General features: G+C 35.1%; 1 protein-coding gene across 6 annotated transcripts; it reads left to right on the forward strand.

The window, feature by feature from the left end:
* Window positions 1-1,303: 1,303 nt before the first annotated feature.
* LOC136041497 (sentrin-specific protease 8-like) lies at window positions 1,304-27,997 on the forward strand. 6 transcript variants are annotated; one of them, XM_065726193.1, is made up of 2 exons: window positions 1,304-1,434; window positions 24,942-27,997. In XM_065726193.1, the coding sequence occupies exons 1-2, from the start codon at window positions 1,364-1,366 to the stop codon at window positions 25,561-25,563; spliced, it is 693 nt and encodes a 230-aa protein (XP_065582265.1). In that variant the 5' UTR covers window positions 1,304-1,363; the 3' UTR covers window positions 25,564-27,997. The 6 variants fall into 6 exon arrangements, with proteins under 6 accessions (XP_065582265.1, XP_065582267.1, XP_065582271.1 ...); XM_065726195.1 differs by lacking the exon at window positions 1,304-1,434 and adding an exon at window positions 9,137-9,259; XM_065726199.1 differs by lacking the exon at window positions 1,304-1,434 and adding an exon at window positions 12,940-12,961.

Below are 27,997 nucleotides of genomic sequence, written 5' to 3' on the forward strand. Positions count from 1 at the left end.
CATCACATGTTCTGTTGTGTTTCAATCAACAAAGCCTAAGCCATTTTTCACAACTCTGTTGCCATTTGTGAAGCCTGTGAGAGATCAGCAAGAAGACAAAAATTTCTGTATATAAAGTGGCTGTTAGATCTGTCCTCCTCTATGCAGTCGAAACTTAGCCACTGAAGGCGCTTCACTCCATGATTCGAAAGTCTCTGATCACTGCTGTCTATGAAAAATCCTGAAGATTCGATACTCCGACACAATCTCAAATGTTGACGTGCGCCACCACTGCTGTAAAATCGAACCCGCCACCCCAATTGTCAAACAGACAAGACTGCGTTGGCCTGGCCATGTCCTTAGAAGACCCAATGACGGCATCATAAGGCAAGTGCTTCTGGCTGCCCCGTTGCCAGATTGGCGGAGGTGACCTGGTGGTCAATTGAAGAATTGTTGGGCATCTACCATAAACGAACTCAACCCCATTGGTGGATTTTGAAAATTTGGCAGAAAGTGGGAGAGCTGCCGGCTCCGGTTTGCTGAATAATTGCCACAAGATCGCGACAAATGGGAGTCAACCATCCGCAATCTTCTAGATGCTGGGTGAGGCGTCCTTGTCTAGTTCCGCTAAAAGTACAAGTACAAGCACTGTTATGTAATCATTTTTCGACAGAACCTAAATTGTGTCTCTACCAGTAACTTATGACCTTCCAAAAACTCATCATTTTAATACTAAAACACTTCTCTAAAACACGAGAAATGATAGGTCAAATAAATATCGGTCTATAGTTTCCTGGGTCATTTTGAATACCACCTTTATGAATTGGGGTTACACAGGTAGCTTTAAAACAATCTTGGAATTCTCCTCGACGAAAACATTCATGAATTAATCCATATTTTACTTCATGTATAACAGAAAAAACCATTTAAGTGTTTTTAAAGTAATGTGATCACCGCCAGATGATTTACTACGCAACCCATAAATGTTTTTTTTTAATTTCATCAACTGTTACAAGTCTAAGGTGAATAGATACATGAATCGGATTCCTCAGTAAGAACGATGATTAAAAATTCACGTTCATATATAAAAGAGTACCAATCGTCAGTTGGGTATCAAAAAAGCGTGTTTCTAGAATTGTAAATTTTCAGAAGAACAGAAAAAAACCCTCAAACCTTTTTTATTTCCCCTGCGATAACCGTAAAACAAAACGGGTGATATTTAATGATGATTTAATGAGAGGGAAAACGGAAAAGTTGGGAGGTTTTTTTTCTGCTCTTCTGAAAATTTACAATTATGGAAACACGTTTTTTTATTCCCCTCTCAAAGAGAACCCCGCTAATTCAATTTCCAAATCGCATCTATTAGGTTGCTTTCTGATTGTAGATGACTCACAATGACGCAAAAACTTCAAAATTGAATTTTCAAGGAGATATATTTGTTCTATTTTTATTAATGTAAGCATGGGTTTCTCTTTTCACCTGTTTTGATCGTACTTGGCATTTGACAAATGCCTATGTAAGGTCTTAGCCTAAGACTGAAAAGTACGGTTTTTGGAGTCTTGATCTGGTAATCTAGAGTGAAAATTGGATTCCAGAAAATTTAGTGTGGTAGGCTATTTAAAGAAATTTGGGTGAGCTTTTCCTTTCTTCATTAATTTGTTTTTAAAGAAAGAACATAATACTCCATTTAATGCGCCTTTTAATTCTCTTTCTCCATTGCTGGGAGGGATTTGGAAGTTAACATTGATGAGGAATTGAAATTCAATAAACCCCTACAAAAAAGCCTTGCATTCTGGTACTAGAGGACATTCATTGAAGCTCCCAATGCAGCATTCCACGAGTAGACATAGAAGTCATTTCTTCAGCCAAAGAGTCATCAATCTGTGGAATCAACTGTCTGAGGAAACAGTTTCTACAACTTCAACCAACACATTCAAGTCCCACCTTGATAAGGAATGGTTCTGCTAGGAGTTCCTTTATAATTGGGAAGCTGCAGAGTCCTCCACAAGAGTCTAGATCAACAGCTACAATCCACACCAAATGAATTTTTTTCTCATCACTGGAGCATCACAAGGATAGAAAATCCTTATATCACTCCAAGCTGTGATTTAAGGTAAAAGGTAGTTGCCAGAGCATCTCAGATCTTTGACATAATCAAACATACAGTATGCAGCAGATCATTAAAAGTTTTGAATAAAGCCATTGCTAGAATTTGGAATGTGTGTTGAAATGCTGATCAGTAGAAACAAGGATGATCAGCAGAAAATAGAATATGTCCAGAGGTGGTTGAAAAAAGCTCTTGATGATTGCAGGAATCTTGATTACAAATGTTGACTGAATGAATACACCCCCCAATATTTATGACATGAAAGAGGTGATGTCATAATGATTTGTAGGTCCTGATGAAGTTCTAGACAAACTTCTTTTTCTTATCTTTGAAAGGAGTCAGTTAGGAAAACAAAACTCTCAGGAATGGGTTTACAGACAAGAGTATGTCCCTGGAAGGTATTTTCAAGGACCTACCTCCATTACTTCTCTCACTAGAGGGCACTGACCTTTGACAATCTTTAAAACTCTTTGTGTTATAATAGTGTAACCTTTTTTTATTGTCCTGTGGTGGCGCAGTGGATTTGACCTTAGCTTGGTAATACAGGACCCAGAGATCAAATCACGCTGCAGGAATGCACTGGAGGGCCAATGCAGGGACCTTAGTAGTCAAGAAGCATCGTTGATTCTTGAATAATAAAAAATGTAACCTTTTAAATTAGATCTTCTGTTTAAATAAGGTAAAAGAAAAGTATTTTCAGCTTCACAACCTTGCTCAATCCCAATTTATTAGGTTTCAAAGACCTGCAAATACATTTCCTAGACTTCAAAATACAATTGACATGGCATAAAATTTTACTTAAATATCAGGAATTACATTTTCAAAACAAAAACCAGAGAAAAATAGCCCAAAAACTATAACTTATGGTTTAATGTTGTTTTGTCAAAATTCCAGTTGGTATAGACCTGTCAAGTGTGCACATTTCTAAAACTAAAAAATCAGAAAAAACTAGAAGAGTAAGAAAAACTGAGACATTTCCTAGACTTCAAAATACAATTGACATGGCATAAAATTTTACTCAACTATCAGGAATTACATTTTCAAAACAAAAACCAGAGAAAAATAGACTAAAAACTGTAAATTATGGTTTAATGTTGTTTTGTCAAAATTCCAGTTGGTATAGACCTGTCAAGTGTGCACATTTCTAAAACTGAGAAATTAGAAGAAGGTTAACATAGTAGCATGGCAATACCTTCCCAGGGTATATTTTAGGCCCTCGACTCATTACTGAAAATTTCATTTTTCTAACCTAACCACTTTCCAAGATAGTAAAAAGTAGCTTGTCTAGAATTTTACCAAAGTCCTTTCAATTTGATGAACCCTCCTGGACAAGAGAGATGTCCCTCAAGAGAGCAGATGCCAGAATCCACAACCATTGCTTCTCCATTTTTAGTAATTGCCCATTGGAAAATCCTTGATATTGCTGTCACTGCTCTCTCTGTTGATGCCTTTAAGATTGCCATTGACAAGAGTTGGGGAATTAAACTATGACAGACAGAGTAGGATGCAATTGAGTCAATGGCTCCCCATCATCACTAACTGGGAAGTTTACAGAATTCTTCCCTATTTTACTGGACAAGGCAGCTGATGCAGTGGCTCAACATCTTGACTAACCAGCACCTACAGGATAATACCTTATTTACTGAACAATGCAATTTAAGGTATTTTTAAGGTAATAGTCTAGGCAAGATAGGGCTTTGATAGTTTTTAAGCTGGGACAATACCATACTAATTCTGGTATGTTACTCAAGAAAATTGAAGGTATCTGATATAGTGCTGCTGGCTGCTAATTTTGGTACTCAGGATGCAGATAAACTGATGGTGCATTTGATGGCTACCACTTGGACCAGTACTTGTAGAGCTTGTTTTGCTAGGCAAACATAGATTCCTCTGGTGACTTCACCATGTAATGAGTCACCCAGACCTGAACATGCCAGATCCTTACTCTAGTGCCTACTTTCTCTTGGAAGAAAAAGGCATGAGGTCAGACGAAGTCACTGACAGAACATCATGAAGAAGGATGCAGCATCACTTGGTGGTTTTCGAAATAGTGACTGCAAGTGGTACATCTTGTGGCTTCAACTTATTTGACCACATATCACTTTGACATAACCTGGTCCAGCAGCTTCTTGGTGTCAAGTTTGGTTTAATAGCCTGTGCCTTGTTTTAAGCAAGTACATCTTCTATGGAATGTCCCTGGCTGCTCTAACAAAGAATGGTTAGAGGAAAATAAATTTCCCAGGAGCCCTGTCCCTTGGGATAGTCATACCAATTAGAAGGATGGGATTTGTAGTATTTTTTTTTATTTGAAGAAGCATTTGTTCTTTATCTTTGTTCAGTAGAAAAAATAAAAAAGCTCTCATTAAAGAGCTTGAAAACTATCTTTTTTGTGTCTACATTTAGAAAGACAAAAGTTCCTGCTTCTGCCTCTCCTATATTCTTGTGAATTGATGCCACTGATCAGAACCAAATTAAAAATTGTCCAAAATCTGGGGGCACCAGCATTAGGAAGCTTCCATCTCAACTTCAGAAGCCTTGAGTCACAAAATCGGCAAATTACTAAACCTAATTTAGATCCCAAACTCTGCTGACCCAAACGCTAAAGACCTACTTTTGGTGAGAACCCTTTTTCTTTCTGTAAATCTGGTCTCTTTTTTTCTCCTATATTCAAGAAAAATTTTGTATACACATAAAGCTTCAGGGGTTATGAAAATAGGGATAGGCTTATATTTCTACCAGCATAGTAGTTTATATTGCCAGTTTTACCAATTCAACAATTTATGTTAAAGTTTTTATCTTGATTTCAATGTGCAGATCAAAGAGTCAGGTTGAGTCTTCACTTCTGTAAGGTATGATTGTTCTCCATCTGGTGCCATTCTTAGTACTAAGCAAAAACTTTAAAAAATAGCTGAGTGTATTACCTCCATAGAAGGCAAAAACCAAGAGAGAAAGAGAGAACTTGTCCCTGGGGGTCAGCAGGACCCAGTGGTTTGTGCACACATCCTGTGGGTTACAAACTGTCTGCCAGTCATGGGTTAAATTGCAAGGTGACTTAGAACACCATTGTGGGAAGATCCTCTATAAGAGGCCAACTAAAGCAGGGAATAAGATCAAAATCTATGGACAATGGCTTCTGCACAGGGCTGTCTTGACCCTGTTTGGTTACACACCAGGCTGGGGACCTTTTGGTTAACTCTATTCCCCTTAAGGAGTGGCACCACTCATTGAAACTATAGCTTAATAAAGAACACAACATTTGCATGGGATTATGATTAATAGCTAATTATTCTGGGCTTAGTCTGTTTTGGCAGGCATTTTTGGGTTGAAGAACCTCTTCCTAGTTAATTTATCTACTATTGGTTACTTCCCTGTAGTAGCATTACATTTGTAGGTACAAATATATAATGAAATGGAGGCAATAGACTTCAAGTTTTGTTTTCAGGATTTTGACTCTTGTTGATAGAAGAGCATTGTCAAGTGCTAAAAATCCTGTTGTGACCAAGTTGTGACCAGGATTGAAAAAAGCCTCCATTACACTGGAGGTCCCAGACTTCTTGCTGTCTGGTTCTAAGCCAGCTTAAGCACTTTGGTATAGATGTGAGAAGATGTGTTGGATCCCATCCTGCCCTGGCTCCCAGGACCATTGCCTTTCCTGAGGCGAAAAAATTACAATGATTTGAAGAAATATGAAAATTGTAACTTGGAATTTTACAATGTCAAAAATTAAAGATTGTATCAGTATTTTGACTGATGAATTCAGATGCTTCAAACTTGACTTATTTGGAGTTTCAGAAACCCATATTACAGGGGTAGGAAGAATGAAATTAGGTGATATAGATTTTATTTACTTGGATAGGAAAGATGGGAACCCCTACATGGAGTATAGAGACGGAAAGTAGGGTTCAGATGAATAAGGATGCTGCAAAGTCCTATTTAGACAGGAAGGTATTAATAATATAATACTAATTGCTCATTTTATGAATAAAAAGTGTAGGGTTTCAGCTGTAGTAGTATATTCCCTTTTACAACTGACAGACAGAGATACTAGTGACTTGTAAAAACTTTCTTACGGTTTCAGTAACAAATAGACAGGCCCCAGGTAGAAATATAGTGTTTTTATTTTGAGATTTTAACACCTAGGTTTGTAAAAATAGGGGTAAAGGGTATCCTAGTCTAGAAGGATTCGGTACAAGAAAAGAAAACAGTGATGGCTACAGACTGCTGCAATTTTGTTAGTATAACAATCTAGTTATAACCAATACAGTATTTGGTTATAAAATCGCCCCATAAGTTAATGTGATATTCACATGACAGTAAGACAGCTGACCTTATTGATTATGTTATTGTAAACCAAAGACTGGCAAGATCAGTACAAGATACTGGGTACATAAGAGTGGTATTATTGATGTTAAAACTGAAGATCACCATTCAACATCTAGTAGTTTCTAGGGTTAATTTAAAGTTGAAATTTCAAAAGGGTAACTGCCTTCCAGGATGTTATGATGTTTATAGACTCCAGAATGAAAATTTGAGAGAAACTTTGCAGGAATAGTTGAATACTAATCTGGAGATATTATAATTTGACAATATAGAAGATGGATGGAATAATTTTAGGAAAATAATTTGTGAAGTTGCTGATGGTGTCTTAGCAAAGAAAGCCAAGAATGCAGCTAGGGATGTTAGTAAAGATACTTTATGTTTAATAGAGAATAGAATGGGCTTATACAAGAATTATCTTAGTGATAGATTAGAGGAATGTATGCAGAATAGATAAAACATTAAAATATGAACTAAGGAGCTGCGGAGTTGAGACCACAGACAAAATTGCTGAGTGTATGGAAGATGCAGCTAGATGACATGATAGTAAAATATTGTACTGGCATGTAAATAAATTGAGAGGGAATAGTTGCTCTGGACTTGTCCTAGTTGAAGATAGGTACAGTGCTACAATTAGCAATAAGGGAAATGTTGAAGGGAGATGGGCAGTACATTTTGTGAATATGCTGAACCAGAATAGAGATACAGGAAAAGATTTAGAGGAAAATAAAAAAGTTTGTGACATGTTGGATGTGAAAGAAGATTTATTTTGCAAGGAAGAACTCGCTACAGTACCAAAAGAATAAAAATAAAATAAAAAGGCCCAAGATGCTGATATTGTGGTAAATGGATTTCTCAAATATGGTGGCTTTGAGGTTAGAAATCAGCTACTGAAAATTTTGAGTATGATCTTTGAACAAGGGGAATAACCTAGCAATTTTAGGGAAACTAATTAAACTCCCAGCATAAGAAAGGTGATAAGAGTGAGTGGGGTAACTACAGAGGCATTCGATTGGTCTTTGTAGATAGCAAATTGCTTACTATGATGATATTTCTTAGACTGAGAGATGCTGTAGACAAAGTTCCAAGAGAAGAGCATTGCAGTTTTAGGAAGGGTAGAAAATGTGTTGACTGATTTTTCAGTCTTTGGTTAAGAATTGAGAAATGCCTGAGTCATCAAACAGCTTAAGTCCTCAGTTTTATACATTATGAGTAGGTGTTTGATTCAGCTGATTGAAGAAATTTAGTGAAATTCTTATCCTTCTATAGTATACCAGACAAATACTTTAAAGCAAAAATTGATTTCTTGGTGCAAGCATTGTCAAACCTGTAGTATGACCTTGATGAAATGCAACAAATTAGTAAGTCTTCCTGTGTAGTTATTCACCACCTACCTGGTCTGAAAGAAGCAACAAGGCATCACACAAATTATGTTTTAGACTTAATAACAAACAGGCTAGTTCTATGATTGGTGTCTGAGTCAGATATTGTGAATGTTAATATTTTGGGAAAGCCCAGTAGTTGCAGAATCCCACCAGTTAAAGTCAGATTTAAAAGCTCAACAGTTGCAAGAAAAGTATTGAAAAATCAGAGCAAGCTGAAAGGATCGCAATGTTTTGTAAGTGAAAGCCTTACTCATCCTAGACAGGAAGCTCTAAATGCTGCTAGAGATGTAGTGGGCATGAGAAATGCTTGGTCAGTGCAGGGCTGTATCTTTGTACAGTCTGGTGATCAAGTAGTTAGAATCAAGGAACTACCAGAAGTTGTCTTGCTGAGCTGTCTTCAAGAAGCCAGGGTTCTGGCTAATAGACAGGAGAGTGATTAAACTGTCTTGGTGAGAGTAAGGCGAATTTTTTGTTTCAAAATGTCTCGGCTGACTCATAGACTATCTGATCTTGGAGGAAATCACTTTAATTTAGCTAGTATATATGAACAAGGGCTTTATGTTGTGATGGTGGGAATGAAAAAGTAAGTTCAGATCTAAAAATTTCTGTTTCTATGTACATTAGTCCCTGGTGTCTGAGGCAAATTAAATTATTAAGTGATCTTGTTGTAGCCACGCATAATTGTCAGGGGCTTGAAACTGCATTAGATACACTACCTACCACAGTTAATGAAAATGATCTTTGTTTTGATGTGATATCTCTGACTGAGACTTTCTTGAGTGAAATCTCACCTTTAAGTTTGTATTCATTAGGAGGTTATTCTTTTTACTATAAAAATAGAAGGCAGATGTGAAAAGGTGGATTACGAATTTATGTGCAGGATGATATTTCTGCAACTGTAGAAGATAGTTTAGGTGTCTGGGTGGAAGGTCTGTTAGGGTCTTTTGTTGTTAATGTAAAAAAAATATGACTTCGAAATTTTGGTTGCTATTATTTACAGGACACCTAGTTCTAACCCCTTAGAAACATCTCAATATTTTGAGGACCTTTGTCTGAATTTAGGGTTGTGTAAAAAGCCGTGGATGCTAATGGGAGATTTTAACCATAATTTGCTGGAGCTCAGCAATAATATGAGTGCGGAATTTTTAACAAATATGCTATCATTAGTTTTCTCCCGTCAATTAACATGTACACACTAATCACAGAACGCACGGACATGGTTATTGATAACATATTAATTAGTGAATATATTTGTGACCAGCTGAAATCATCAAATGTGCTAATTGCGCCAGGTTTGAATCATCTACTTGCATGTCTAGTGATGTTGCTTATTGATTTATGATCATATCCAAATGATCAACATAAAATTGAAGAATAAATATTTGTTTTCAATGGACCAAATTTGAATAAATTAAAAGATCATTTAGGAAAACTAGGATGGAGCAATGTTTTGAGTCAGAATGACCCTGAAGTAAGTTGTGTTTTGTTTTCTGATAAGATTCGTGAAACAATGTATGAGTGTTGAAATATTGAAGGACGACACGAAAATTGATCAAGAAAGAAAAACGATTTTAAACCTCCGTTGTTAACAAATGAATTACAAAACATGATAAAATTAAGAAACAAGCCTTATAGTAGAATGTTGAAAAACCCATTGAATGAAAATCGACATTTTTTTGTTAGTTTTCGAAATGTTGTCAATAAGAAGAAACGAGATACCAAGAAGAATTTTTTTAAATGCTTTTGAACTTTCAAAGAATGATGTATCTTCAATGTGGAAAATTATTGATTAAATTTTGAGGCCAAATAAACATAAAGATAATAAGATCCTTAAGGAGGTTAAATAAAAGGAGATTTAACTGAAAGTAAGGAGCGAGATTAAAACTTAAAACAAACAGAAATTACTCCGTATATGAAATGGGTTGTCCCCTCCGCAATCCCTCGCTCTTTACGCTAAAGTTTTTAACTGTTTTAAAAAGTAGAATTGTGGCAAACAGTCAAACTTTAGCGTAAAGAGCGAGGGATTGCAGAGGGGACAACTCATTTCATATACGGAGTGATTTCCGTTCTTTTTAAGTTTTAATGTCGCTCCTTACTTTCAGTTAAAAAAAACTATTTTTTTATTTAATTTCTGGACGTTTTTGAATTAATGCTGTTTGATTTTGGTTCTCCACACATAAATTATTAAAATTAAATTTGCATATTAATTCTTTTTTTGGCTAAATGGCTTTCTCTTAGTTTTGATCAGACGATTTTGAGAAATAAGGGGTGGGGAAGGAGGCCTGGCTGCCCTCCAGTTTTTTGGTTACTTAAAAAGGCAACTAGAACTTTTAATTTTTAACGAACTTTTTTATTAGTAAAAAAATATACGTAACTTAAGAATTAACTTACTTAACAACCTTTTATATTCTTATATTTTTATTATGTATATGGGGGGGTTTGTCCCCTCGTTAATACCTCGATCTTAACACTAAATCTTAAGTTTTGTCCCAATTCTTTAAGAATGACCCCTGAATCAGAAAGGCCATAGAATAAATAGTTGAAATTACTAAAAAATACTTTAGCATAAAGAGTGAGGTATTTATCTCCTCCTAAATACCTCACTCTTTATGCTAAAGTATTTTTAGAACCCTCATATTCGTAATAATCTCTGTTAGTTTTAAGTTTTAATGCTACTCCTTACTTTCAATTGAAAAAAACTTTTTCATGTTTATTTTTTCATTGTTTTTTTATAGTAATGCTAGAAAATCTCGTGCCCTTTTCATTGAATCTCTCTTCCCCCATGACATATTCCTTCAAGGAAAGATCCTCCCACATAGGCCCCTCCCCTCAACCCCACCCCAAAACCAAAAAAAAATCCCCCTGAAAACGTCTGTACACTTCCCAATTACCATTACTGTATGTAAACACTAAGTTTGTAACTTGCAGCCCCTCCTCCAGGGACTGTGGGGGAGTAAGTCATCCCCAAAGATATAGTTATTATAGTTTTCAACTATGCGGAACAAAAGGGCTTTCTCAAAATTTTGATCCATTGACTTACGGAAAGAATGAGCGTGGGAGGGGGCCTAGATGCCCTTCAATTTTTTTAGATCACTTAAAAACGGCACTAGAACTTTTCATTTCCGTTAGAATGAGCCCTCTTGCAACATTCTAGGACCACTTGGTCGATAGGATAAAAAAAACACGTACCCGTGATCTTTCTTCTGGCAAAAAATACGAAATTCCAAATTTTTGTAGATAGGAGCTCAAAATTTTTGCTATAGGGTTCTCTGATACACTGAATGCGATGGTGTGATTTTCGTTAAGATTCTATGACTTTTAGGGGGTGTTTCCCCATACTTTCCATAATAAGGCGAGTTTTCCCAAGCTCGTAACTTTTGATGACAAAGACTAAATTTGATGAAACTTATATATTTAAAATCAGCATGAAAATTCGATTCTATTGATGTATCTTTTAGCATCAAAATTTCGTTTTTTAGAGTTTTGTTAGACTGTTGAGCCAGGTCGCTCCTTGCTACAGTTCGTTACCACGAACAGTTTGATAGTTAACCCGAATGGGAAAAGATTAAGAAATGATCAATCTATAGCTTATAATTTGTTTTACAGAGATTGATCAAATTATTTCGTCACTGTTTGATAGTTGTATTAGTTTAGAAGATGAAAGTCAAATTTCCTCAAATTTTAATGCTGGCAGTATATTTGTTTTTGAATCGGTGTCTGCAAATGGCTTGAAGAAGATAGTGAATTCTTTTGGACCGTCAGAGACTCCTGGAATTGATTACGTGCCGAAACAAGTTCTGAACCATGTTTTGCTGGTGATATCCCATATTTTGATTTTTTATTCAAATTGTCTTTCAAGAAAGAATTGTTCCAAAAACTCTAAAGAAAACCCGTATTATACCTCTGTATAAGTACAGAAATAAGGAAGGGATAAATAATTACCGCCCTATTTCAATTCTCCCAGTTACTTCAAAGATTTTTGAAAAATAATGCATGATAAAATTAGTGAATTTGCAGAAGAAAAAAAAATAATACCACCTAGCCAATATGGATTTCGGAAAGGGTATTCGACAGATCATGCGACCCATTTTATTTGTAAAGTGAAAGATATTCTAGACAAGAGATTTTATAATTCAGGCTTATTTATTTGCCTGTCAAAAGCATTTGATACAGTAATCCATAATATTTTAGTTAGAAAGTTAAAGAAATATAAATTTCTACCGTGTATTGTTAGTTGGATTGAGTCATACCTACTGGATAGGTCACAGGTGGTTATTGTTGGACCATAAAGATCACAAAAGCACCTAATAACTTGCAGTATTCCACAGGAGTCAATTTTAGGGCCACTCCATTACTTCATTTATACCGCGGATATAGGAAATTTGATGAAAGATTGTTTGACAATATCATTTGCGGATGATGCAGTTTCGTTATTCTGAGCTTTAAGTGTTGAAACCCTTTTAGCCGTTTATTGATTAATATTAAAAAAAAATTAAATGATTTTTCCTACTACTAAAAAAAGGTAAACACTGAACCATCTTTAACAGCTGATGAACATTTGATAGATAGGGTTTCAAAATTTAAATATTTAGGTGTAATTATTGATGAATTATTGTCATGGAAAGAAACATATAAATTAACTATTGTATAAAAATTGCAAGAGGAGTTGGGATTCTGTATAGACTGAACAATTTCCCTCTTCAAAAATTTTTGCAAACCCTTTTTTTTACTTTTGTTTATCCTTATATTCAGTATACTTGTTATGTTTTGGCTAATTCTTTCAGTTATAATTGAAAGACAATTCAAGCTTAAAAAATAGAGCTGTAAAGTCAATCTATTTTAATAAGAAAATCTTCTTGAAACCAGTTACTAACAGTAAGACATTTTTGCCAGTTCCAAACTGCAGCATTCGTGTATAAATACTTAAATAGTCTAGCACTCTTGGGACTAACACAACTTGTCCTTTTTCATTTATCGTCATATTATCATGCTTATCCAATGTCGTCATCTACACGTTTTTCTCTTATTTTGAATATTTGTCACACGCAAAGAGCAGCTTTTTCTATAAAATACGCTGGATTGAAATTATGGAACAGTATTCGGCTGGAATTAAACGATTCTGTTTCATATCCGTCGTTTCGATACAATTATAAAAAACATCTTCTTTCTACTAGTACAAATGAATAATTTTCTTTTTTTTTGCCTTTTTTCAGTCTTCTTTAGTGCCTTTTCAGTTGTGCCTTTTTTCAGTGTTTATTAGTGCCTTTTTTTCAGTCTTCTGTCTGTTTCAAATTTTATCACTTTGTTTCACGTTCTGTCGACAATAAGGGAGCCTGGGTAGAGAATTTAAAGTGCCGAAACCCTATAGGCAAGTGTGTATTCTCCTGATGAGCCCTTGTGTTGGGTTGTTGCCTCTGAATTATTTGTCTTTGCTGTTTTTATTGTTTGGTAAATGACGACTTATACTTATTGACGACTCGACTGCCTGTCCATGGATTATTCTTTATGGTTGATTGTGTATGGCTATGCTGTTTGACCTATGTGATTGTATGGATGAGTAGGGTTAAGGTCTCATTCAAGTGCTGATCTATATTAATCACTAATGTAGGAAAACAGTCTTCCTTTTCTCCTTCTGTCTTCCTTTTTTTTAATGTGTTTGTGCTGTTGCATTGTTGCATTGGTGATTTCTCTTTTCATTATATTAAAATGAATACTCCACGTTCTCCAGTCGCTGGAGTTGTGTTTTATTTGTGTGTTTACATTCAATAAAGTTAAAGTTCAAAGCAATTAGTGCTATACACTTTTGTGGTTAGGGTAGGAAATGAGGTTAGTTGCTGGTTTCATAATAAATCAGAAATGAAGCAATGCTGTGTTCTATCCCCGTTTATATGGATCATTTTGATGGATTTCGTCTTAAACAGCACGATAAAGACAATGGGAAAACACAGCATCAAATGGAGAAGAAAAACATTCCAAGACTTAGACTATGCTGATGATTTAAGCATCCTCAATGAAAGTGTGAGAAAAATGAATGAGCTTTAGGAGGTTTTCTGAGTGCAGTGTGGTGGAAATAGGTATGAAAATTAATGTTAAGAAGACTAAGTTGCTAAGACTAGGAATTAGCAAAGGTGAAAAAGTGGAGTTCAATAACAAAAAATTGATCAAGTGGACAGCTTCATGTACATTGGTCGTATTATTTGTAAAGATAGTGCGAGCTGTGAAGATGTTAACAATAGAATAGCCAAGATATAGGGTATTATGTCACAGTTGAAAAAAGGTTGGAAGAGTAGGAAGAAAAGTCTGCAAACCAAGATTAGAATATTGGAAGCTACAGTGACGACGGTGGTGAAATATGGTTCTGAAGTATGGACACTCTGAAAAATGGAGGAGGATTTGCTATATGTTTTCTAGAGAAATTGCCTATGGATTGTTTTGGGTACCCAGCTGACTGACTCTATTTCAAACAGTAGGCTGTACAAAAAGTGTGGTTCAGTATTGCTTTCTAGGGCTATAATCAGAGAAATGTTGAAGTTGCTAAGGCGCATTCTGTGGATGAAGTATGACAGATTCCCAAATGCTGTCTTTTTGGCAAACCATCTAAGGCTAAGTGGAAAGAAGATCATCCATGGTTGAGATGGGAAGATGTCTTAAAGAAAGATTTAAGGGAAACGGGAACATCCTGAGAGGTGTAAAGAGAGAGGTTTTGCATAGATTAGGATGGAGGAGAAGCGTGCATAGCTATGTTGGCCTCAGGTGGCTTGGTGTTATGGTGAGTTTTTTTTAGTAGTAGTAGCACTAAAAGCCAAATATTTTAAGGCCAACTTTAAGGAGATGTCCTTGTACTGTCTTTCACAAATGCCGTTCCTCCTATTGATAGCAAACTTGAAAAAAATTGACCAAAGACAGCTGCAGATCATGAGCTGCAAGTGCTAAATACAGTCATTCTAGAGGGATGGCCTGCTTCAAAAGGTCATGCCATAGCAAAATAATATAATACTGGAAAATGTTCCAGGACCTCTGAAAATACAAGGTATAATATTTAAAGGTCCCAGAATAGTCATTCTCATTATTTTACAAAACAGTTTTTTGAAGGATTTAAACTTGACAGGTGCAGAAAGGACAAAGAAAAGAGCCAAAATGATTGTTTACTGGCCAGACATCCAAAAATATATTGAGTGTTAATGTGCAATTGCAAAGCATGGGTTCAAAGAATGGCCAGTGATCAGAAAAAACTTGTGAACTGTATGCTAATTTCCCTACTTCTTTTGAAATATGATAGAGACAATCCATTCGAGTGATATAGGTAGCATTATATAATAACTGTTGATTACTACAGCTGTTACTTTAAGGTAGACAGTTTTTACTTCAAGTAATGGGCCATAGCTGAACTGAACTCATTGGGTGGTTCCATGACACTAGGAAAAACTCAATGTGTCAGCTCCCATTTGAAAACTGACACTGGCCCTATGAGTTACTTCCAGTGTCATTTTTAAGTAATAAGAATGCTTTTTTCAGCCAAGTAGCATTTTTTCTGCTTTTCCTGTCCTACTTCTAGGCAATATTGCACATTCCATTGTAGAGCTGAGTTATTGTATCTATAATCTAAGACTTTGGGCCTTCCTTAAGAAAACATCGAAGGCAATATTATGTTGCTTGTCACCAGGTGCTAAATGTGCTAAGTGCTAAATGCATGTTAAACAAAAATGTAGGTAAAGCTATGATATGCTAACGTTGCCTGGAAACAATTAATGTTAGTTTCTGTAGCCTAAAGCTTACCACTTTTCATTTCAGATCTGCTTGAACTTGGGACAATGCCGTAAGCATGATTTTACATTGTAACTTTATCAATCATTAAGGGGAACAAAAGCCCTATTGTGTCATTGGCTACATACGCTGGAATATGTTCCATGGAGTGGTGGTTTGTCTAAACCCCCTTAAATAGGACGATTATAGGGAACGTCTTGAACCAAGTTATATTTTAACTCGCTTTATAACTGGCCATTCAAAACTGAATAATTTTTTTTTTGGCATAGAATAGGCATAACTGATAGCCCAACGTGTGAATGTGGATGTATAGAAAAGTGTAAGCATGTCCTGTATGTTTTTCAAAGGGCTAATATACTTTTTGAATTGAGAGAATACAATGTGAGCTTCCCATTCGATTTTAATTTGACTATTGGTGAAAAAAAAAAACGTTAGGAAAATAATGAAGAAATTGCTTTATAGTACAAACAGATTTGCTATTTGAAGTTACTGTCAAAGTTTTCTGAGGATGGTTTAGTTAATTGATAGTTTTTATTCTGTTTTATGTTTTTTTTTGGTAGTTCGTGTATGTATTTTAGTGGTTGTGTATAAATGTAGTTTGGGGAGTGGATAATAAAAAATGCCGTTTTCAAACAGTTCGTGGTAACGAACTGTAGTAAGGAGCGACCCAGCTCAATAGTAAACGAAAACTCTAAAAAACGGAACTTCGATGCTAAAAGATAAATCAAAAGAATTGGATTTTTATGCTGATTTTAAATATATAAGTTTCATCAAATTTAGTCTTTGTCATCAAAAGTTACGAGCCTGAGAAAATTTGCCTTATTTTGGAAAATAGGGGGAAACACCCCCTAAAAGTCATAGGATCCTAACGAAAATCACACCATCGAATTCAGCGTATCAGAAAACCCTATAGAAAAAATTTCAAGGTCCAATCTACAAAAATGTGGAATTTCGTATTTTTTTGCCAGAAGACAGATCACGGGTGCCTGTTTATTTGTTTGTTTGTCTGTTTTTTTTTTTTTTTGGTTTTTTTTCCCAGGGGTCATTGTATCGACCAAGTGGTCCTAGAGTGTTGCAAGAGCATTCTAACGGAAATGAAAAGTTCTAGTGCCCTTTTTAAGTGACCAAAAAATTGGAGGGCACCTAGGCCCCCTCCCACGCTCATTTTTTCCCAAAGTCAACGGATCAAAATTTTGAGATAGCCATTTTGTTCCGCATAGTCGAAAACCATAATAATTATGTCTTTGGGGATGACTTACTCCCCCACAGTCCCTGGGGGAGGGGCTGCAAGTTACAAACTTTGACCAGTGTTTACACACAGTAATAGTTATTGGGAAGTGTACCGACGTTTTCAGGGGGATTGTTTTGGTTTGGGTGTGGGGTTGAGGGGAGGGGGCTATGTGGGAGGATCTTTCCTTGGAGGAATATTTCATGGGGGAAGAGAAATTCAATGAAAAGGGCGCAGGATTTTCTAGCATTACTATTAAAAAAAAACAATGAAAATATAAACATTAAAAGTTTTTTCAATTGAAAGTAAGGAGTAGCATTAAAACTTAAAACGAACAGAGATTATTACGCATATGAGGGGTTCTAAAAATACTTTAGCATAAAGAGCGGGGTGTTTAGGAGGAGATAGATACTTCGCTCTTTATGCTAAAGTATTTTTAGTAAATTCAACTGTTTATTCTACGGCCTTTTGATTTAGGGGTCCTTCTTAAAGAATTGGGACAAAACTTACAATTTAGTGTGAAGAGCGAGGTATTAACGAGGGAACAAACCCTCTCATATATATAATTAAAAATATAAGAATATAAAAGTTTGTTACGTAAGTTAATTCTTAAGTTACGTGTATTTTTTTACTAATAAAAACGTTCGTTAAAAATTGAAAGTTCTAGTTGCCTTTTTAAGTAACCAAAAAATTGGAGGGCAACTAGGCCTCCTTCCCCACCCCTTATTTCCCAAAATCGTCTGATCAAAACTAAGAGAAAGCCATTTAGCCAAAAAAAGAATTAATATGCAAATTTCATTTTAATAATTCATGTACGGAGAGCCAAAATCAAACATGCATTAATTCAAAAACGTTCAGAAATTAAATAAAAAAAAATAGTTTTTTCTTAACTGAAAGTAAGGAGCGACATTAAAACTTAAAACGAACAGAAATTGCTCCGTATATGAAATGGGTTGTCCCCTCCTCAATCCCTTGCTCTTTACGCTAAAGTTTGACTCTTAGCCACAATTCTACTTTTTAAAACAATTAAAAACTTTAGCGTAAAGAGCAAGGGATTGCGGAGTGGACAACCCATTTCATATACGGAGTAATTTCTGTTCGTTTCAAGTTTTAATGTCGCTCCTTACTTTCAGTTAAAAAAAACTAGTTTTTTTTTTATTTAATCTGGTATTAAGGTCAAGAAAAAACTGCCTCATCCCACGATTTAAAAAAATTGTTGTGTTTTGTCTTCAGTGAAAAAGAGAAAAATTATTTGCCTCCCTACATTTTCGTTAATTATTACCCCCTGGAAACTCTCAAAAATGTTAAAAAGGGACATACCTAGGTGCCCACCTAGCTCAAAGTCTGACAACGTTTTACCTTCACTCACATCGATTTATCCTCCAAATGCACGAATAAACCTTTGTATTGAAGCAAGAGAGAAATGGCAGAGCTTACTAAAAACGTACAATTATGCTTGAAAAAACTCTCGGGTATTGGAATTGGGATAATTTCAAACGCTATAATAAATCTTTTCTTAAGAATATTTTTATAGGTTTACTCTAGCTTGTTTTGTTACCCTACCAAGTGTGCCGCCCAGGACGCTTGCTCTCTCTCTCCACCCCCTTTAGATGCACGTCTGAATGTGCATCATGAAAATGCTGTTCCAAAAAAGATCAAAAGTGCGGTTCCACTGATGATCACAACTATGATGGGTCATTTCTATTCATCCATATATTCAAGACAAAAGAGTGTTAGTTGCAAAGAATAAAAAGAAAAAAAGGAAAGTGCCTAGTGATATTTATCGTGGCCAAAAAGCAGGCTATTTAACAATTGACCATGCTTCCATTGTTATATATCATAATCATAACCATAATCATAAACCAATGATTGGTTTCAGTCATTATTGGGATTCAAAATAATAATTAATTTTTAAGTTGTTGATTGCTTAGTAAAATAGCCGAACTTTAAAGGTTTATTAAAGTCCTGAGTGCAATAATATGGATTTAGCAATACAAATTACTTGCCAGATATACTCTCCGCTAGTAGAATGGATTTACTTTTTGTTCAAGTTCATTATTGTCTGTGTATAAATGATTGTTTGGTAGATTTCAGCTAGTCATGAATTCCAATTTTGAATTCTTAACAATTTTGAATCCTTAAACAATATTTTAGTTTTTGATTATGCAATTATATGTTTTACTCTTCAAGGTTTGCAATTCAGCAATCATATTTTATGAGCCCCCTTGTTGCTGGTTTATATATCCTGAATCTGTTTTTCCTGATAATCCTGAATCTGGTTTTGTTAGGAGAATAGACATTAGTATTCACAGCTCTTAGTGCCTCTGCAGATGTTAGCCTTTTTTTTCTCTTTGACTTTTACCATGAGCAACTTTTCTTTTATTCAAAAGACACGCCTGTAGAATTAGTTATTCATTAGTATTTTGTTGACTCATCTTTTTGTACTATTAATTGCAACTAGAATGTTAATTATTTTTATTAGTTTTTGATTCAACGTTTTTTAATCAAATGATCTCTTATGCTAATTTAATCGAAGAGTAACAGTAGCTAAACTTATTTGATTGCCTTTGCAAAAATATAAAAAAAATAAAAGCTTTTATAGTGTTTGTAGCTGATTATAATATTTTTAGTAAGTAGCTTGTTAATAAGCCAAAGAGAAACAGAGAGGTAACATTTTTTAGTTTTAGGCTGCACTTCTATTTTTAAATGTGTGCTTCTATACCAATGGCTTTAAATGTGTGACGTATTCTTATAAACTAGTCACATTATTTCATATTTCTGGTGAGACAAATAACCCAAACTGTGCCGGGCCATTTCTCTATGTGCCAATCAGCCAGATGTTAGACCTGCCTTGTGATGTTTTTTAGGGGGGTGGGAGTAATCATTAACCCTTCCCCGAGATTTTTTGCCCTCCTTTTGGATGATGAAAATTCCTTCTTTTTTCTTATTCAGTCAAAAATGACTTTTTCGTATTTTTCCAATGCAATTGAAAATTGTCCACCCCATCCCCCAAAATTTTGAAAGTGCACTCTCAATCCATGAGATTTAATATTACATTCTCCCCTAAATTTTCGTGAAATGACATCACTGGACCTGCGACTATTAAAAGCGAGTTAAAAGAAATCTGTTTGGATGTGCAGATTTTTTAGCCAGAAAATAAAAAAGTTTTCCAGTAGCAGTGTCTTTTACAAGCATTGCAAAAACATTGTTCTCTTTAGATAGAGCCTCATCAACTGAATTTTCTGTCATATTTTCAACCTATATAATTGGCTAATATCTGTAGCTCTCATGTCTGAAAATAATCGTGTTATGACAAGGATATCTGAAGCCTTCTTATCCGTTGAGTATATCCTTAATATGGAGTTTGTAGATTTCTGATCTTCATAAAAGAGTTCACACTACGTTTTTTTACGTCGTTTTTTATGGCACTTGGTATTAACCAAGTGACATATAACAATTGCAAATTCTGTCTGTCTGTCAGTCCTGGTTTTGCTACTTTAGGCACTTCCAGGTAAGCTAGGACGATGAAATTTGGCAAGCGTATCAGGGACCGGACCAGATTAAATTAGAAATAGTCGTTTTCCCGATTTGACCATCTGGGGGGGAGTGGGGGCCCGGTTAATTCGCAAAAAACAGAAAAAATGAAGTATTTTTAACTTATCAGCGGGTGATTGGATCTTAATGAAATTTGATGTTCGGAATGATATTGTGTCTCAGAGCTCTTATTTTAAATCCCGACCGGATCTGATGATATTGGGGAGAGTTGGAGGGGGAAAACCTAAAGTCCCGGTTTTGCTACTTTAGGCACTTCCAGGTAAGCTAGGGCGATGAAATTTGGCAAGCGTATCAGGGACCGGACCAGATTAAATTAGAAATAGTCGTTTTCCCGATTTGACCATCTGGGGGGGGGGGAGTGGGGCCGGTTAATTTGGAAAAAATAGTAAAAATGAAGTATTTTTAACTTATGAGCGGGTGATTGGATCTTAATGAAATTTGATGTTTGGAATGATATTGTGTCTCAGAGCTCTTATTTTAAATCCCGACTGGGTCTGATGACATTGGGGGGAGTTGGAGGGGGAAAACCTAAAATCTTGGAAAACACTTAGAGTGGAGGGATCGGGATAAAACTTGATGGGAAAAATAAGCGCAAGTCCCAGATACATGATTGACATAATCGGAACTGATTTGCTCTCTTTGGGGTAGTTGGGGGGGGGGGGGGGAGTAATTCTTAAAAATTAGAAAAATGAGGTATTTTCAACTTACGAACGGGTGATCGGATCTCAATGAAATTTGATGTTTAGAAGGATATCGTGTCTTAGAGCTCTTATTTTAAATCCCGACCGGATCTGGTGATGGGGGCGGGGAGTTGGGAGGGGGAAACCTAAAACTTGGAAAACACTTAGAGTGGAGGGATCGGGATGAAACATGGTGGGAAAAATAAACACAAGTCCTAGATAGATGATTGACATAAACGGAACGGATCCGCTCTCTTTTGGGTTGTTGGGGGGGGGGGGGGTATTTCTGAAAAATAAAAAAAATGAGGTATTTTTAACTTACGAACGGGTGATCGGATCTCAATGAAATTTGATATTTAGAAGGATATCGTGGCTCAGAGCTCTTATTTTAAACCCGACCGGATCTGGTGACATTGGGGGGGAGTTGGGAGGGAGAAACCTAAAAATTGGAAAACACTTAGAGTGGAGGGATCGGGATGAAACTTGGTGGAAAAAAAACACGAGTCCAAAAATACATGACTGACATAACCAGAACGGATCCGCTCTCTTTGGGGTAGTTGGGGGGGGGGGTTAATTCTGAAAAATTAGAAAAAATGAGGTATTTTTAACTTACGAACGGGTGATTGGATCTCCATGAAATTTGATTTTTAGAAGGATATCGTGTCTTCAAGCTCTTATTTTAAATCCTGACCGGATCTGGTGACATTGGGGGAAGTTTGGGGTGGGGAAACCTAAAATGATAGGAAACGCTTAGATTGGAGGGATTGGGATGAAACTTGGTTGGAAAAATAAGCAGAAGTCTTGCATACGTGATTTACATAATTGGAACAGATCTGCTCAATTGCGGGGGGGGGGGGGGTAATTCTGAAAAATAAGAAAAATGACGTATTTTTCACTTACGAAGGAGTGATCGAATCTTCATGAAACTTCATATTTAGAAGGACCTCGTAACTCCGATATCTTATTTTAAATCTCAACCGGATCAAGCGTAATTGGGGAGGGGGGGGGGCAGTTGGGGGGACCGGAAATCTTAGAAAATACTTAAAGCGATGAGATCAGGATGAAACTGGATGGGAAGAATAGAAACCTGTCTAAGATACGTGACTGACATAACTGGACCGGATCTGCTCTCTTTGGTGGAATTGGGGGGGGGGGGGGGTAATATTGATATTTGAGGTATTTGTAACTTACGAAAGGGTGACCAGATCTTAATGAAATTTGATATTTAGAAGGATCTTGTGCTTTAAAGTTCTAATTTCAAATTCCGACCAGATCCTGTGACATTCGGGGGAGTTGGAGGGGGGAACCGGAATTCTTGGAAAACATGAAAATTGGAGTATTTTTATCTTACGAATAGATGATCGGATCGTAATGAAATTTGATTTTTAGAAGGAATTCATGTCTCAGAGCTCTTATTTCAAATCCCGACCAGATCTTTTGACATTGTGGGGATTTGGAGGGGGAAATCTTGGAAAAATACTTGGAGTGTAGGAATCGGGATGAAGCTTGGTGGATAGAATAAACAAATGTCCTTGATACGTGACTGACAGAATCGTACTGGATTCGCTCTCTTTGGGGGAGTTGGGGGGAGGGGTTCAGTGATTTGGCGAGTTCGGTGCTTCTGGACGTGCTAGGGCGATGAAAATTGGTAGGCGTGTCAGGGAGCTGCACAATTTGACTTGATAAAGTCGTTTTCCCAGATTCGACCATCTGGGGGGCAAAAGGGAGAGGAAAAATTAGAAAAAATTAGGTATTTATAACTTACGAATGGGTGATCGGATCTTAATGAATTTTGATATTTAGAAGGACTTTGTGACTCAGAGCTCTTATTTTAAATCTTGACCGGCATTAAGTCTCTTATTTTCCTTTTTAAATCAATCTATTGATTCATAGAATTTTGTTAGAGCTCATACCATATGATCTCTTGGCTCTTAGCTCTTCTCGCCTCGTCACAAGTGCCATATGAGCTCTTAGCTCTTGTTTAAAGCTGTTCTGCTTTTATTCTATATAATTTTATTTTATATTTTATTAATTTATTATATATTTTATTTTGTTATATATTATATATATAATATATATATATATATATATATATATATATATATATATATATATATATATATATATATATATATATATATATATATATATACCCCTACACCTAGTTGGTGGGGGCGCTTCGCGCCCCCCAAGCCCCCCCCCGCGCGCGTAAGTCGTTACGCGCCATATTAGTTACGCGCCATTGTAGTTGTGTCCCTATGTCCCACCTGTGAATATAGATATATATATATATATATATATATATATATATATATATATATATATATATATATATATATATATATATATATATATATATATATATATATGTTTTTAACTACGTAAAACTTGCGAATATACAACATTCTTTGCTGTCCCATTGTCTGTGCATATAAATAGATTGTCAGGTTTACCGACTCTTGAACATGCAACATATAATGGTCCATGGGAAAACAATCCGTATTCAGATCTATACCTCATGATTCTAATGATTGCCCTTGAACTTTGTTGATGGTGATTGCTAATCGACGATTCCCTGTGTCGCCGTCGTCATTTATATATCCCCCTGTGCCCCCCGGCATCCCCGTTGTAGTTGTGTCCCTGTGTCCCGGTCGTCATTTATATTCCATGTGTCCCGGTCGTCATTTGTGTCCCGGTGTCCCAGTCTGTGATTTCTCTTTGAGGGTCCCGGGCGTCATTTATATTCCTTGTGTTCCGGTGTCCCGGTCGTCATTTGTTTCCCGGTGTCCCGGTTTGTATATACATTTGTTTTTGAATTGGTCTTTTTTTTAGGTTTTAGTTTTTTACCTTTTTTTTAGTTTTTTTAGTTATACCTCATGATTCTAATGATTGCCCTTGAGCTTTGTTGATGGTGATTGCTAATCGAACATTCCCTGTGTCCCCGTCGTCATTTATATATCCCCCTGTGCCCCCCGGCGTCCCCGTTGTAGTTGTGTCCCTGTGTCTCGGTCATCATTTGTATCCCGGTGTCCCGGTCTGTATATACATTCGTTTTTGAAATGGTATATGATGAAATAAATTTTTGTATTTTTCCCCTTTTTTTCTTTTTTGTTTCTTTTTGGTTTTTACTTTTTTTTTAGTTTTTTTTAGTTTTTTTTTTTTTTTTTTTTTTTTTTTTTTTTTTTTTTTTTTAGTTTTGTTTTTCTCCTTTATTTTTCATTTTTTCCCTTTTTTTTCTTTTTTAGTTTTTTTTAGTTTTTTAGCTTTTTTAGTTTTTTTATTAGTTTTTAGTTTTTTTTTTGTAGTTTTTACCTTTTTTTTAGTTCTTTTAGTTTTTTTTTACTTATGTCCTGGTCGTCATTTATACTCCCTGAGTCCCAGTCGTCATTTGTGTCCCGGTGCTTTGTTGATGGTGATTGCTAAACGAACATTCATTGTGTCCCGGTCGCTTTCTCTTTGAGTGTCCGGTTATATTCCCTATGTGCCGGTGTCCTGTTCGTCATTTGTGTCCCGATGTCCCGGTCTGTAATTTCGTCAGTCGAAAACATGACGTCAGTCGACACACAAACATGACATCACCCGACAGACCCACACACACACAGACAACTTATTTATATATATATATATATATATATATATATATATATATATATATATATATATATATATATATATATATATATATATATATATATATATATATATATATAATAACAATAATAATAATAATATATATAATAATAATATATAATAATAATAATATAATAATAATAATATATAATAATATATGAATAATAATATGTATAAATAATATATATTATATTTTATATATTATGTATCATATATTTTATTATATATTTTATTTTATCATATATTTTATTATATAATTTATTAATTTTATTTTATATTTATTTTTCTCTTTTCAGACATGAAGTGATCATGAAGCAAGAGGTCAGCTACAAAAATAGTTTGCTAACTAATGATGACCTCAAGCTACTAGATGAAGGCAAGTGGCTAAATGACAAATTAATCGGTTTTGCCTTTGAATATATTGAAGATGCTTACCCAAAGTGTTTACTGGTTAGTCCAGAGGCTACTCAGTTGTTAAACTTGGGTTCTCCAGAAGATGCCAGCTCCGTTTTGTCTTCTTTAAATGCTGGTGAAAAAGATCTAATCCTATTCCCTTTGAATGATTGTATAACCCCAACAGAAATAGGCGGTAGTCACTGGAGCCTATTGGTCTTTGATGTAAAAGCAGGACAGTGTTTTCATTTAGATTCGTCACTGGATTTCAACTTTCAAACTGCTGCCAGATTTTGTAAAAAATTATCTTTGCCTTTTATTTCTCCATCTAATGTTAAAAGTATAAATTGTGTACAGCAAAAAAATGGGTATGATTGTGGTATTCATGTGATTTGCAATGCTAATCATATACTCGACAATTATTCAAAAGGAGTGCCTCTGTTTGAGACATTAGGTGATGTAACTAGCTATAAACACAAAAGGAAAGAGATGAAAACTGCAATTCTTAAATTACTTAGTAATTAAAAGTATATTACTTTATGATATTAAATTTTTCCGACGTAACTTTTGTGCGAGTTTATGTGGTTTGAGATTGTAGGCATGGTTGGTTCGAGCCCCAAGGGAGGGAAGAGTTAATAGTTTCAAAAGAATCCTATATGATTGGGTTATATATAAATGTTAATCTGTGCTCAGTTTGGTAGTACAGGACACATAGTTGGAACTAGACAGTAGCAACACAGTTCAAGGCTGACGCAAGGACCTTAGTAGCCAAGAAGTGTCAATAATCTGATACTATTAATACATAAAATAAAGAATATGGTACTTCTGTGAGGGTCCCTACTCTGTACCAGGGGCAGATCGAGGACTTACCAAAGAAATACCGGCAATTTAAAGGGAACAAACAATTATGCATCGTAGGTAGGTAGTGAAAATGGTCGTGAATTTGATCTAAAATCTGGCGAGGGTTAAAGTTCTAATAAATCTGTTGAAATTAAAATTGTATAAAAATACTGATACAGAAAATAGTAAGTTATAAAAACCACCCCGCCATAAAGAAAAATAAAATAAAAAGCTGTTCACCATCTATAAAAACTAAATGACATTTAATATTTTCCGCATAATTTTTTGCCTTTGCACTTCTGACCACAATAGCGGTGAGCTAAGCTTTTTATTGTCAAAAAATTGGTCTTGAACTATCTTTTGGGGGTGATGCACTCTTAGTGAAAATTTATATAGGTCAAACCATTTATCATATCGCCTAACTTTGTGGTATCGCTTAGTAGCTATGATAGTAATGAAGAGTAGGAAATGAGAATAAAGATACAACTTGTATATTCGTAAAACATATATTAAAAGTTAAATACTAGTTCTTTTAGGGATGTAACAAGAGGAACAGAATGAAGAGATAGAAAAACATACAAGACATTTAAAATGAGGGTTTTAAGTGTAGGCACTAAAGCATCGACTAATCACTGTTTCTTTTTAAAATAGTGTTTTAATAAACAGTGTTGACGAAGTGTTGTGAACAGTGTTGTCAGCTTTGACGAAATCTAAAAATTTTACTTTTCAAAACACCGCAGCGCATTTTCCCACGTTTTGAAGTTCGATATGAAGTGCGCTTAAATTACAGAACACAATTTTGTAAGAAAAGTCTATTTCTCTATTTCCACTCCCGCCATATCTTTTTATTGCAAGGTCAATGTCTACCTCAATATTTCAGTTAACGTTTATAATGGCTAGTCCTGTCAGGATAGAGTCCTGTCAGTTTGGAGCTCTTCGTTTGTATTTCCTCTTTTATTCGTCCGAAAATATTCGAATTAACACTAAAATCGTCAGAAAATTTAAACTCTAATAACGATGCATGTAGGTACGTGCTTCAAACTAGGCACATGAGTCGAAATACTCCTTAAAAAACAAATAATTATGTGTTCGTTATTTTTATATTTGATTAGTATAGATTTCTTATTTAAATTCTCAGGGTTTCAACCTGTGGTAGATTTCTAATATTTTTTTTTAATCTTAAGATTTTCAGATATTCAATTCAAACGTTTAAATCTCGATTCGTCTGTTGAATACAAAAAAAAATCTGAAATTTGACTCAGATTTAGCATTAAGTAAGAGAATTGTCCTGTAAAAATTTTGTTTTATAAACAACTAATCGTGTAAATAGGATCGGATGGCATGTATCAGAATAAGTATAAAAATCCTCAGCGGTATATATAGCAGTTTAGACAATTTTATAGACAAATATATGCAACCCCTATAAAAAAACATACCTATATTTTGTGACTGGTTTGTATTGAGAAGGTGAGAAATTCTGAAGTAATATTGTAGTTGCATTCTGTTTCCGTCGTTAACTCAAGCTGTGTGAATTCCCACATTTTTATAAACATTTTGTTAGTAAATGTTTGGAAAAAATGGACACCATTTCGCTGATTCAAACTGAGAATTCAGAGACCCATGTATACCAGCAAAAAAAATAGAAAAAGATAGAAAAGGTAAAAAAAAAGATAGAAAAAAAAGAAGAAAGATAGAAAAGATAGAAAAGGCAAAAAAATAGAAAAGGTAAGAAAAAATAGAAACATAATTATTTGCCTTCCTTTATAAACAATTTTTCGAAAATCTATTCTTACTAAATGATTACTCCGACCTTTGAAGCAGTATTTCGACTTTATACTTAGTTTTAAGTACTGACTTAAACGAATTTTTATTAGATTATACAGAGTTTGGCCTTTATTTAATATTTTTAGGAAGAACAGAGGAGGTGATATGTCATATAATGCGGAGCTTTAATTAGACGAAAATAGGCAGTAAATCGGCAACTATTTGCTCACCAAAATCTAAAACTTGAATTAATCATTTTTGCACTTCTCATACATGTACTTTCATTATACAAATCCCATAAAGAACAACAATGTTGTAAAAACCACCCCGCTTCAAAAAAAAAAACAAAATAAAA

The sequence above is a fragment of the Artemia franciscana genome, unplaced genomic scaffold (assembly GCF_032884065.1).
Source record: "Artemia franciscana unplaced genomic scaffold, ASM3288406v1 PGA_scaffold_23, whole genome shotgun sequence".
NCBI classification, from domain to species: Eukaryota; Metazoa; Arthropoda; class Branchiopoda; order Anostraca; family Artemiidae; genus Artemia; species Artemia franciscana.